The 13,811-nt window shown below is 37.6% G+C and overlaps 1 protein-coding gene across 1 annotated transcript in view; it reads right to left on the bottom strand.

The window, feature by feature from the left end:
• Erbb4 (erb-b2 receptor tyrosine kinase 4) overlaps nucleotides 1-13,811 on the bottom strand; it is a 1,064,935-nt gene that overhangs the window by 685,062 nt on the left and 366,062 nt on the right. Inside the window, exon 2 of the mRNA XM_036172732.1 lies at nucleotides 10,768-10,919. Coding sequence (XP_036028625.1) covers nucleotides 10,768-10,919 — 152 coding nt within the window. The remainder of the gene's footprint in view (nucleotides 1-10,767; nucleotides 10,920-13,811) is intronic.

Consider the following 13,811-nt stretch of genomic DNA (forward strand, 5'->3'; position numbering starts at 1 on the left):
ACATAGTTCTAAACTTTCCAAAGGGTTTTATGTGATTATACTCTGATGTTTGGGTTTCAGAAGTATAGCCCATTGCAAGAACTTTGCTTCCTGTTAAATCCTCCCATGAAACAACAGCTAAAGAAAAAGAGGTCATTCTTTGAGCCATTGGGGAAAGGTACACGATGGGACAGAGAAGGGAACAGGAGATGTAATTACAAGCTCAAAAAAAAAAGGGGAAAACATGCTAATAAAAATCTTTGTGCTGTACAAATAAAAAGGGAAAAAATAGCTTACTTTCCAGAGCAGAGAACCAAAGATAAAATGGGATTACTACCTGAATTGTCCATGTTTGAAGGTTAAAATAAGCCTAAATATTCACCATACTCACATTGGAAGACATTTTAAATGATCTAATCCCCAACGGTTTAAAGATGTTCCTTGTATGTTCTCAGAATCCTAATAAATTCATTCTTTATTTAAATATATTTCAATGCAAGATACTTTTTTCTGGAGAGTCCATTATAATTTAGGGAATTTAAGACATTTTAAATGAACGTCATTCTTGACTATTCTTATTGGTAACAAATAATGAGATTTTATTAGGAGTATATAGATGAATTGCTAAATAGTCTCATTAATAAAAAAAAACAAACAAACAAACAAACAAAAAAACAAAAAAACTGGAGTCAGATACTAACCCAATGGGTTAAAACCAAGAGATCAGAAAAGCAGAAAGAAGCCAGCCATATTATCACCACTTGGAGATTCTCAGCAAAAGAGAGCTACTGCCTGTATACCTACACCTATATGACTTTCTCTTCTGCCATCTCTTTTCCTCTGTCTGCCCAGCCACATCACTTCCTCTTCCTGCCCAGCTCTGCCATTTCCTGTCTGTCTGTATATACCTCCAGCCCTTTATGGTGGTGCTGGGATTAAAGGTATGTAACACCTTGCTCTGTCCCCAGTGTGGCCTTGAACTCACAGAGATCCAGACAGATCTCTGCCTTCTGAGTGATAGGATTAAAGGCCTGTGCTACCTTTGACTGACCTCTATGTTTACTATAGTGGCTGGCTTTTTCCTTTGATTCACAGATAAACTTTATTAGGGTGCACAATATATTGGGGATATAATACATTGCCACAGGAGTAATTATATCTTTTTTTTTTTTTTTTTTTTTTAGCTGAGGATCAAACCCAGGGCCTTGTGCTTGCTAGGCAAATGCTCTACCACTGAGCTAAATCCCCAACCATATCTTTAATAATATTATCTTATAAACAATCAATGGGACTATGGAGATCATACCAGTGTACACATCAGTAGGACCCATGCCCTCACATGTAGGAACCACATACACACAAACACAGGAAATATATTAATTAAATATATAGGCATATTGTATAGAGTTAATATTTCATGTTATTCTAGTTCTTAATTATTGAGAATGGTTGATCATTGACATTTATTTCTATAAACATTAATCCTTGCATTCATAAAGTTGTACATTAGTAAATACTACAGTTGAAATTCTTAATCTATTTCTAATTTTCATCTTCTCTTCCAATAATATTTGAGATATTTATTCCTGTTAAATATCAATTCTAAATATGGCTATTATTTTATATATCATTAGTTTGTGTAATGTATATAAATGTTTGCACATGTGTATAAGAATAGCCATACATACAGAGGTCAAAGGAAGCCATGAACTATTCTGATAAATGAATTTCTATCTTATCCCCTTGCGGTATGTGTGGTTTTTTTATTGGGTTATTTTTTGTTCTGTTTTTTATTTTGTTTTGCTTTTTTAATTTCAAAATTTGGAACTCCCTTTTTTAGTTAGGTTGGCTGGCTTACAGGGCCCAGAGAGCCTCCTGTCTCCACCCATCCAATAGAGTTCAGGCAGTTTTTTTATATTGGTTCTGTTGAGTTAGTCTCAGGTCCTCACAGTTATTAATACTTTTGAAGAAGAGAAAAAACTCTTAAATATATTTTATTGAATATTTAATGTATATAGTTAAGACAGTTTAAAATATTTATATTATCAAATAACAGCTCAATAAAGAATATGAATATTTTTTATTATAAAATTTGTGAACAATTGTTTTTGAGTCAATGTATGTTTTCAGATTTCATGGTACTTAACCTCCTGAGCAAAAAGTATATTTTCCAAAGCCAAGTGTAAATTGCATAGCCTTTCCAAATGTAACACAAGTTCCCTGATTCGATTGAGTTGAAAATCAAGTTTCAATTTAAATTCCAGCTGTAAATACATACATACAAAATTGCAAATGTATTATGGTCAATTATCTTAGAAAAAGCATGCAAAAGCTCTCAAAGCTATAAAAATTCCATTTGACCCAAAGTGTCAACTTTGACCCAACTGCCACGTTATAATATTACTCTCTTTACTTGTTCAGGATTCTCATCTCACACAGCTAAGTGATCACCACAAAAATACAGGAATTATGCTCCATTTTACAACAAAGACATTTTCATGTTTAGCCAAACAGAGTACTTAAAGAAAACACAGGACAATGTCCTATTCTAATTCCTATTTACATTCCTTGAAATACTTTGTAAGTTATCTGTTTATGTTTAAAAATGAATTCTTAAATGTAGGATTTTACTAACTCCTGCTATACAACACAAAATATCACCTATATACCTAGACATAGAGTTATATGTGTGTGGAGGATACAGGAAATGCAACCAAATGTAAAAACCTCCCTCTTGATGATGGATTTGATTCCATTCATCTTCTTTGAGTATTCCAAAGGAGATGAAGGGTAGACCATAAAACTTGACATAAAGTGAAATGTAAATATATTCAGTTCTGCCAAATATATAATTAAAGCAAATAGTGCTTTTAAAAGGTTGGTACATGCTCATAAGAGCTTGCATTTCCTAATATATTCCCATATATATATAGCATATCAATATCATAAAAATTATTCTTTCTTACTTTTTCAAAGTCATTATTATCAAATATAAAATGTCTATAGTGAGATAATATGTCTATAGATAGATAGATTGATGATAGAGATAGATGATAGATAGATAGATAGATGCTGATATTTCAAAATATGTCTTTGTATTAATCTATGAATATTCATTTTCTCACGTATAGGGGTTATTTGGATATTAGCATGCACAGGTCCAATGGATTAGTAACATTATTACTATTGCAGGTCAATACACCAAGCATTAAATATATTCCTTTATTATCTTAATGTAGACTATTTCCAAATCATGTGCATACAGCTAAATGAAGCCATAGATTACAGCAGAGGATGAAGTATATTAGCACAGCACATGCCACAATGTTTTACAAATAGCTGACAATTAATAGCTATTTGGTAACATGGGTATATAAAAATGACAAATAAATTTGAGATATAAAAGCTGAGGGGTCAGGCACCTTTCTAGTAGATCTAAACTACTGAATGCCGGCAGTCGCCAGGAAGACCAATGGATGACAAGGGAGGAGAAGCTGGCCAGAATTCTAATGAGGCTAGTGGTCTAATGGCTCAATCCCATTATTGGCTATACCATGGCTTGTTTTAGAGAGTTCACAAAGTGTAAGACAATAACACAAAATCTGTGATTTTTATGCCTTGTTGCTTTCTATTTTATGCCGGAATCTTGTGGTGGTGATAGAGAGTAAGTAAGCAAACTTTAAAGCCTTTATTTTTTCTAGCGAACTATGTGCTGGCTTAATTGGTCAAATGTTACAAACAGCCAACTAGATTATTTTTTCCTCCCAAAGAGTAATTCAGAAAAAAAGTAGGTTGCATGAAAAGTATGATGAAGGGGAATCTTTTCTATAAATGAGAGCTTCTTCAAAACAATGCATTGAAATGTATTTCATCAAAACTGATGTTGCCTAACAGAGAAAAGTAAGATTCTCTAAATTATCCTAGTGTTTCTAAAAGGACCAAAACACAATTTATATCCCTCCTCTCCCTCTTTCTCATCCATCCTCCTTTTCCTCCTCATCCTCCTCTTCCTCCCCCAACCTCATTTTCCTCCCCCAGGCTCCTCTTCGTCCTCCATGTCTGTTATAAAGAAGAATCTCTTGGTTCCCAGGATGGCCTTGACTCTTTGTGGTCAGGAAAGACCCAGAACTCCTGATCTCCTGCCCCTCTTGTCCTCCCACTGTGGTGATACTTTATTTGTGCTCTAGCAAATAAAACTTATCTGGGAATCAGAGGACAGGGCCAGGTGTATTGGCACTAAATTAGACATAGAGGCCAGACAGTGGTGATACATATCCCTTAATCCTATCACTCTGGAGGCAGAGATCTGTCTGGAATCTCTGTGAGTTCAAGGCCCCCCTGGGAACAGAGCCAGGTGTAGTGGCACACGCCTTTCATCCCAGCATTGGCAGGAAGGTATATTAGGCATGACGACCAGAAACTAGAGGCTTTTAAGCAGTTCAGCTGAGACCCTCAGTGATAAGGACTCGGGCTTTCAGCCTAAGGATTCGTGGAAACAGAATTGGCTGAGAAGTTGGCTACAGCTTGTTCTGCTTCTCTCATCTTTCAGCATTCACCCCAATATCTGGCTCCAGGTTTTTTATTGATGATACCATTTAGCAAGTGGTGTTATACCCCACATCCAGCTTATACCCTTTTCTTGATGCAGAGGATCAAATACAGGACCTTGTGCTTGCTAGGCAAGCTCCCTAACACTGACTTATGCCCACAACTCATTTTCTTTGTTATTTATTTATTTATTTATTTATTTATTTATTTATTTATTTATTCAGTTTGCATACCAACCACAGTTCCCTCTCCCTCCCCTTCCTCCTTCTTTCCCCTACTCACACACCCCACCTCCACACACACCCCAGAAAGGGTAAGGCCTCCAACTGGGGAGACAACAGGCACATTCAGTTGAGGCAGGCCAATACCACCCAACCATTAAGGCTGAGCAAGGCATCCTACCATATGGAATGGGCTTCAAAAAGCTAGTTCATGCACCAGGGATAGATCCTGGTTCCATAGCCAGGGGTCCCACAAACAGACTGTCGATGGCGTCCAACGTGTTGGCAAGAATTTCCACCTAAAACCTGAGCAAAAAGATTCTAAAATGGAGCTAAAAACAGCTTCCTAGTTGTCTTTCTCAAGGTAGTGGCAGCCTGCCAGTTTGAGCTACTATGGCGGGTTCCTGGCAGGTTCCTGGCCTGTGTGTCTGACCTGCAGTATGGCGGGAATGAAGAATCTACAAGCGGTACTTTACTCTGCTGTGTGGTAGATTTAGCCTTTGCTAGTTAAAAACAACAACAACAAAAGGTTTCTGGGCTATGAACTGCTTTGATAGAACTGCTTCTGATAGTTGATGGTACACATGGCTCCAGACCCAGAGCTGGGAGTAAACTGTACCACAGCCATGTTGGGAAGCTGAGGTGGGTGGAGCCAGTAGCCACAGTGGTGATTCAGTCTTACAAAGATGGATATTACACAGAGAATCTGGTTTATGTTGTCTTTGGGATTTTTAACTCCAGAAAAAGATTTGATCATAAAAGCTGTTGAGTTAAACAAATATGTAAATTTTAAAGGTAGCTGGACTTCAAAATTTGGATATAAGGATATGTTGCTTTGGAAAGGAGTCTCTGCTTTTGTTTCCATAGAAAGCCAGAGGCTGTGGATTTGTTCCAGATTAAAATATATCAGGTTTGATCAGCCAAGACCACCTGAAAGGTCTCCAGTGACACCATGGCCTAGATGATCTGACATCCAGAATGGTTTCAAGGCAATTGACTCAGAGGTTCACCTTAATGGACTACTCCATAATCCTGAAATTTTCTTTGTGTCCCCATAAGATACAGCGCCCTCCTCCAGCAGGAAGTAATAAGAAAAACTACGCCCAAATTCCCAGCTGGCTTTGGAGATGGAATTGGCTCACTCCTTCTCTAAACTCAGACATATTGCTAAAAAAAAAGGTTAAGAGCTTCTTGTGTCCCAAATCAGAAGAGCCCTCTGGTGTGGGACAGAGAAAAATCACTATTTTATTTAAAACAGGTTGATTATAAATGCAATCTCTTTCTAAAGATAAAAAGGGGATATGATATAGATATGATAGGATGAAAGGGTAGATTAATGAACTTACTTCTAAAGAGCAACAACTCATTTAAAATGCTTTACATTGCTATAGATTTTAGTCTATTGATATAAACTTAAAGTTAATTTTGTTATACTGTGTGTATATTTCTACTCGTGTTTAAGGTATTATGTTTGTATAGCTCATTTTAAATTGAAATGGATAATTAAAAATAGATTAATAATTAGTCATCTATGAAAATCATAGTCATAGCCATGTTAGTTAAGTCTTCTGGGTATACATAGAGATATTTCAGATAGATAGGTAATCTTCAAATACTTCAAAGACCTACAGAATATGGCATTTAAAATATTTTTAAAATTTAGACTTTCTGGACAATGAGACAAGTCTGCTCCTGACAACACCGATTTCAGAGAGGAGGATGGGCATTGAAGACACTTCATATCTTATCTTCACCTTGGCAAAAATAGCCATTTGGGCAAGAAACTGTTCTTGCCTGGACTGCTTGATCAACTGGACATACAGGACCCATAGAAAGGTGACCACTGAACTTTGCTTGACAAAATGGTCCTTCAGGTTCCTGCTGCACAGAGGAAACTGCCAGACATTCTACAGGACACTGAAAAAACTGACCAAGAGACTCTAGCCCTGTGGGCTAAAGACAAATGCCCCAACTTTACAAAGGAACATTAGGTGACTGTTCAGGCTGCCAGCTGTCTCTGTCTACCATGCAAGACTCCTGAAAGTTGCTTACATCCTTCTCAGGTAATATTATATCCTTCTGAGGTCTTTGATGTGGTTGAAGACTAGAGAGTTTCCTCAGTTATGATAAAAGATAAGCTAGATATAAAACCTTAGACTCACAAATATAAGATAGATAGGATATCTTCTTTAATATTTAACTGTAATTCTTGCTTGATGATTGTTTTGTTATATGTAATTGTACTATGTAAAAGTTAAAACCTTCCTTTAAAAAAAAAGAAAAGGGGAAGTGCTGTGGATATCGTTCTGTACAAATAAAATGCTGTTTGGCCAGTGGCTAGGCAGGAAGTATAGGCGGGACAAGAGAGAAGAGGATTCTGGGAAGTAGAAGGCTGGAGAGAGACACTGCCAGCTGCCGCCATGACAAGCAACATGTAAAGACACTGGTAAGCCATGTGGCAAAGTATAGATTAATAGAAATGGGTTAATTTAAGATAGCAAAAGTAGATAACAAGAAGCCTGCCACAGCCATACAGTTTGTAAACAATGTAAGTTTCTGTGTGTTTACTTGGTTGGGTCTGAGCATCTATGGGCCTGGTGGGTGAGAGAGCTTTGTCCAGACTGGGCCAGGCAGGAAAACTCTAACAACAGTCGACTATATACAGAGGTCCTAGTTGGATCTCATGCAGGCTTCCCAGTTGTTGGTCTAGTGTCCATTTGCTCCCACAAATCCAGATCATCTGTCTCTATGGGTTTCCTAGTTATGATATTGATACCCTCCCCTTGCTCTTATAATCCCTCTTGCCTCAGTTCTACTGGACTCTTGTAGCTCAGTCTGGTGCTTGGATGTGGGTCTGATTCCATCAGTTACTGGATGAAGGAACTATGATGATAGTTAGGGTATTCACCAATCTGATTACAGGGGAAGGCCAATTCAGGCATCCTCTCCATTATTTCTAGGGCTAATTTCAAAGGCCTATTTATTTATTTATTTACTTTTGAAATATTCAGGGTGGGGTACTAGATGGAGTACTTCAGTTATCCTAAAAGAAATAACTTTTTTTTATCCAGTTTAATGGAGAAAGATAGAAATTATAACAATTACAATAAAGTTCCAGAAGTATCTCATAGACAAAAATGAATGAAATGTCTGGGCCCAACCGGTCATCAGAAGTCAACTAGCATGAGTCTCACTATAGTTTGGGTAAATACTATCTTTCTCTGTTCTTTGTACCTGTTTCAGATTACTGGCTCAGATCTGCTGGTTGTACATTTCTCTCTGACCTCCAAACCAGAAAACAAGGATGGCTATGTTCTGGAACCAAAGGGGACATGGAACTAACTCAGGCAAAACCTGAATGTTCTTGGGTATAATGCCAAATACTCCTGATGGGATTTCTAATTGACACACTCTATGTTGTTTTTTTTTTTTTTTTTTTTTTTTTCCTCACATAACTGACATTGTGAGTATGTTGGCACTGACCTAATAAGGCTATGAAGAGAGACTTTCATGTGGTTTAGAGAACATATTACCATAACAGAAAGCTCTACAACAGATCGATCATTTTAAAAAGTATTCACTGGGGGTGAGGAGAGGCTCAGTCAGTAAGGTAAGCATGAGAAGCTAAGTTTGATCCTGAGCACCCACATAAACTGCTGAGCAGAGCATAACATAGCTGTAATCCTAGCAGCGAGGAGGCTGGGACGGAATGATCTCTGGCCTTTCATAGGGTCACTCTGGTGAGTTCCAGGTTCAGTGACAAGAATGAATCCAGAAAGAAATTGGTACCCATTATGCCTCTCCACATGCATGATAGATTTAAGCTATTCATCCAGAAGGGAAATTGTGACCATCTATGAGAAGTTGCTCTGTATAACATGATCACATGAGCACATCTCAGGGCTATATGCACCAAGACAGTGGTTGGCATGAGTTTACAGCTTGCCTCACAGTTCAAAACTAATGGGAAGGATGTATGGTGTGAAACAGCCAGAACTTCATTTCTTGGGTTCTGTTTCTAATGTGTCATTACTGGTCAATAACACACTGAGAAAGAAAACTACTATAAGGACATATCAACCAGATTGTGATTTACAGAATAAATTAAATTCCAAATGAGAAGGCTTTTAGAATATTCTAGAGTACAATTTGAAATAATGTCACCCAGCAGTAGGAGATAGGGCTGCCACTGTCAGAATCTAGGTGTTCTCTCTCTCTCTCTCTCTCTCTCTCTCTCTCTCTCTCTCTCTCTCTCTCTCAAGTAGTCACTACTCTTAGCTCATCAAGGAACACAAAATGAGATTCTGGAATGTTCTACCCTTGGCCTACTGTTTGATTTTTCTCTTTTCAATGTCCCTTGACAATTTCATCTAATCAAATGTCAGTTGGATACTGACATAACCTAAATACTTTTGACATTGAACCCACTGCTGTTCCAATGCAATATTTTATATTACTCTCATTCTTTTTCTTCATTTCCACTGCTCTGTTCACTGTAAGCAGGAGTCATGTGTGATTTATTTAGATGTGTGTGCTCAGTGTCTACAGCAGTTGAAGCAGAAGAAGAAATTACTTGCTATTGTATATGAACTAAGATTATTTTTAATAAATAAATATATGTCACATTTAAAATGATTATATTATAAAAACAAAAGACATATGAACAAAATATGTTAATATGTAAAAAACATAATTAAAGCAATTTTGAATAAAACATGAAATTACAGATGTGTATGGGTTAGCACAAAATTTATAAAAATTTACAGAGGCTGTTTAGGAGCAAGGAAATACTTATTGGAAGAAAATACTTCTAGTTCTGCATAGAATCTTGGCCTTGTTTATTTTATTTTTCCAAAATATATTCACTATATTGGCTTCAATATGTTTCCTAAGAATTTTAAACCCATTGTTTAAAGGATGTTGCTCAAACATCTATACATAACCTTCATATTCTATAGGTTAAAATTTGAAAGAACCCTATCACTTGTCAATCACTGTATTGTAAGATCATAAGGACTGTACAATTATAAATATTTCCACATGGTATCATTTAAAGAGAATATAAGATATAGATATGTATAGTTACATATAGAAATATAGATCTAGATCTATACACACACACACACACACAAACAAACACTTTGGGTTTTCAATGGAATCTAGTGATGTGGCAATTCTAATGAAGGACACAGAAGATGGAAAACACAGTCATCGTCAAAGTGCATTCCTTATCTCTGTCTTGCTGCTTGGATCTAACGGACTGTATATTTCCAATGCCTCACTGTTCACCTTTCTCCTTTCATTTTCCTTCATCACTCAGCATCATTATATTCCTCATGTGTGGCCTCTAAGAGTTTCTGTGCACAGAATTTTAGAAACAAGAGCTCAGAACTTAAATGTTGAGTTCTTCCAAAGCCATGTCTTTCTAGAAGTCATGTTTGCTATGTAATTTTAATAGGTAATACATAGAATTTTAATAAGTGATACATGAATGTATGCATCCACTTGTGATTTCTTCTGAGTCTACTTTAAATTGTTTACAGTTTCAAAAAAAAACAAAAACAAAACAAAACAAAACCGAAAACATCATTCACCTGAATGAGGAGAAGTGACAATATTGCTCTCCCCTTTGTCCCCTCCTCCAAGTGACAGAAAGGAGGCAGAAAAGGGATGAAGCTAAAGCTACCCATTCTTATCTGATTGGTCCTCTGACTCTCTTAGTCCTCATCCTGTCAGAGAAAGAGGGACTTGCAGTGTGTCCTGTGCTATACCCTGACAGAATCTGTGTATCAATCTCATGGCGACAGCAGCTCCTTGAAGCCGGGTCGTCAGTCACTTTGGCATTGCTATTCCTATTCTTCCCCCGCAGGTGCCTCTCTGTAGCTTATCTGCTGCCTACAGTCACAGACTCTGCCTGGCGGAAGGGTAGAGCTACCACGTCTAACCAAGAAGGACACCTTTTGCACATCGTACCATCATGCCCACTCACAAAGAAGAGTAGGAAAAGAAACAGCTGTACCCGCAGGAAGGAGAGGTCCCGGTTGTGCTCGATGCTGGTGATCTCCAGGTTGCCCATGACTACCTCGCAGTTTTCATAGTATTTGCGTAAAGCTCGGTACTGCTGTTCCAGGTCAGAGAGAGAGCTCAGTTTATTCTCTGTTCCTGCACACACTGAAAAGACAAAGATGAACCTTAAGTTATATTACCTATAGATAACATGAACAATGATAGCATCACATGCAAAATGAATTACTAGTTTATCCCAACTCATCAAGTTATTTAAAATGTGTTCGGGGGTCATAGAGCACCACCCCTTCAGAGAGAAATTAGCTTAACTTTTTTATTGTTTATTAACAGATGTCAAGCAAGGAGCACAAAGAGTGGCCTCCATGGAATTCCTTCATTTATCTTTTAAAAAAATCTTTGAAATAATAACATTTGCTGTGCTCATACAAAAGCATGTAAGTAGAGACTTAATTTAATCTAAATATGGTTCTTTTAGTATTTATAGTTTATCCAAATTTCTGAGAAAGTAATTATCTCAATATTAGAAAAACTGAAAGATCAGAGGAACAACATGTAAAAACTATTTACTATATACTATACAATAAGGTGTTCTAATATATTTTCTAAGTGATAAGAGTATGCACATGCAGACCAACTTCAATAACACCATTTTTAGAATGTGTTAAACAACTTGATTTGAAATGTTTATTTCTTAATAAACTAAAATAAGATATGTAACAAAATGCTGACATTAACAGAGTCATTCGAGTGTTCAAAAGCATAATGCTCTGCTGGTACATATATTAGTAATCCATATTTGATTGGTGGGTTCTTGTTTTTTGTTCATATGTAAGCCCATTAATATACTCATATACATGTTTTGTTTTGTGTGTGTGTCCTGTTATGTATTTTATCTTCCATCCTCAGATTTTAAGGTTATTTTTAAACAGCACACAAATACATCTGTATACAGTCTTTAACATTCAATATACTAATCAATTCTCCATAGACTAAAATATTGGATTGTAAATGTTGCACTATTAGTGATTAACTTACAGACTGTATTTTCACTGTATCTTCTTTAAGTAAGTTACATAGTATATAGTATACTCTGAATAAAGTACAAATAACTTCAAAGACGCTGGGGGCAGAGACTGACAGAAAAGTCCACCTGCACAACTGCACATCATATATATAGAAATGACAAATAACCATGCCTGGTGGGGAGGGGAGCATACTGAAGACTGAAGAAAATAATCCTGAGGGGGGGGTCTTTCTTATTATTTAAGACTTTCTTTTTAAAAAAATATTTTTTTTATAATAAATTTAATTTTACATATCAGCCATGGATCCCCCAGTCCTCCCTTCCTCCCCGCCCCCCGCCACCCTCTCCCCCAAAATCTGGTCCCCATTCCCACCTCCTCCAAGGCAAGGTCTCCCCTGGGGAGTCAGCCCAGCCTGGTAGACCCAACTGAGGCAGGTCCAGTCCCCTCCTCCCTGCACCAAGGCCAAGCAAAGTGTCTCAGCATAGGCCCTAAGTTCCAAAAACCCAGCTCATGCACCAAGGACAGGTAAAGCCTGCATCCCAGGAAGCGCATCAAAATTAACAACATTTTAATGTAAAATATTTGAAGGTAATTTATAGAACTAAGCACGACTGGGAAATTGTAGAAACTGAATAGTAGTCAAAGCCTAGAGAGGGATGTTCTGATCCAGTTCAAGAGTCTGGATCTGCCACACATTCCATCCATGTTGCCACGCCTCACCACAGGAACACAAAACTATGGGTTGGAAACTAGGAAATCCTTAACTATTGCAAGACTTTCTCTTCATGAGCCGATAATCTCAGGCATTTGTTAGAATTAGGGTCAAGTTCAGAGGAACCCACAGAGACAGCTGACCTGATCTCCAGAGAGCTCATGGAACCTGGATCAACAGTTAGAGAACCTGCATGGGATCAACCTAGGCCCTCTGCATGCCTGTGACTATTGTGTAGCTTGGTCTGTTTGTAAAGCTTTTGGTTCCCCATGCTGGATTACCTCGCCCAGCCTTTATTTAGGGGGAGGTCCTAACTCAACTTGATGTGCCATGCTTTGTTCAAGTCTATAGGAGGCCTTTCTGAATGCCTGTGGAGGAGGAGTGAATGGGGAGGTGGGTAGATGGGAGCCCAGGGGATGGGGATGAGGGAAGAGAAGAGAGGGGAAACTGTGGTCGGTATGTAAAAGAAATGAAAAAAATAATAAAATAAAATAATTTTTTTTAAAAAAAAAGAGAGAAATAGGGTGAGGTTAAGGTGATGGCAGGTTCTCTGGTGCAGTGTGTTCTATGTTAATTTAGGACAAAGACACCTGGGCTGTGGAGATGAGTCGCTGAGTAGTGTTTGTTGCTCAAGGGTAAGGATCTGAGTTCACACCCTCAGAATCCATGTATAAACAAAACAAACAAGCAAACAAATATCCGGGTGTAATTATGCACATCTTTATCCTTGGCACTAGGGTTTGAACAGGACAGAGACAAACACATCCCTGGGTTTACTGACAAGTCTAGCCAAAGTGGCAAGAGCTCCAAGTTCAGTGAGAGATTCTGTCTTATAATAAATAATAAAGGAATGAATGAATGAATGAATAATGGGAAGGTGGCTAATGAAGACATTCTGGCCTCCACATTTTGGCTCTTGTACTGCTGAGTATACTTTCACACACATTTGCATATACTACACAAGCATACATTCATACACCTAGAAGAGGAAATACCATATAACTACAGCTACCAAGTAATACAGACCTGTGACCATAAAGGCAAAGCTGGAAAGAAGCCCCTAAAACACAAAGGATGCCTTGGACTGACAGCCATCATTAGTAGCTACAGAGAGGTAAGGGAGAGTGCTAACTGAATCTCAGAGGGGATACAAGAGCCTGTGGATGCCAGTCTTTTAGATTTCTAACCTCCAGTTTGTGAAAGAGTAAATGCTATTAAGTTAAGTCCCATACTCCGTGATAATTTGTCACAATATAGACTATTTCTCTCTGAAATCACTTCTTTTTAGATAGAGTTTAT

The sequence above is a fragment of the Onychomys torridus genome, chromosome 23 (genome assembly GCF_903995425.1).
Source record: "Onychomys torridus chromosome 23, mOncTor1.1, whole genome shotgun sequence".
In the NCBI taxonomy this organism is placed as follows: Eukaryota; Metazoa; Chordata; class Mammalia; order Rodentia; family Cricetidae; genus Onychomys; species Onychomys torridus.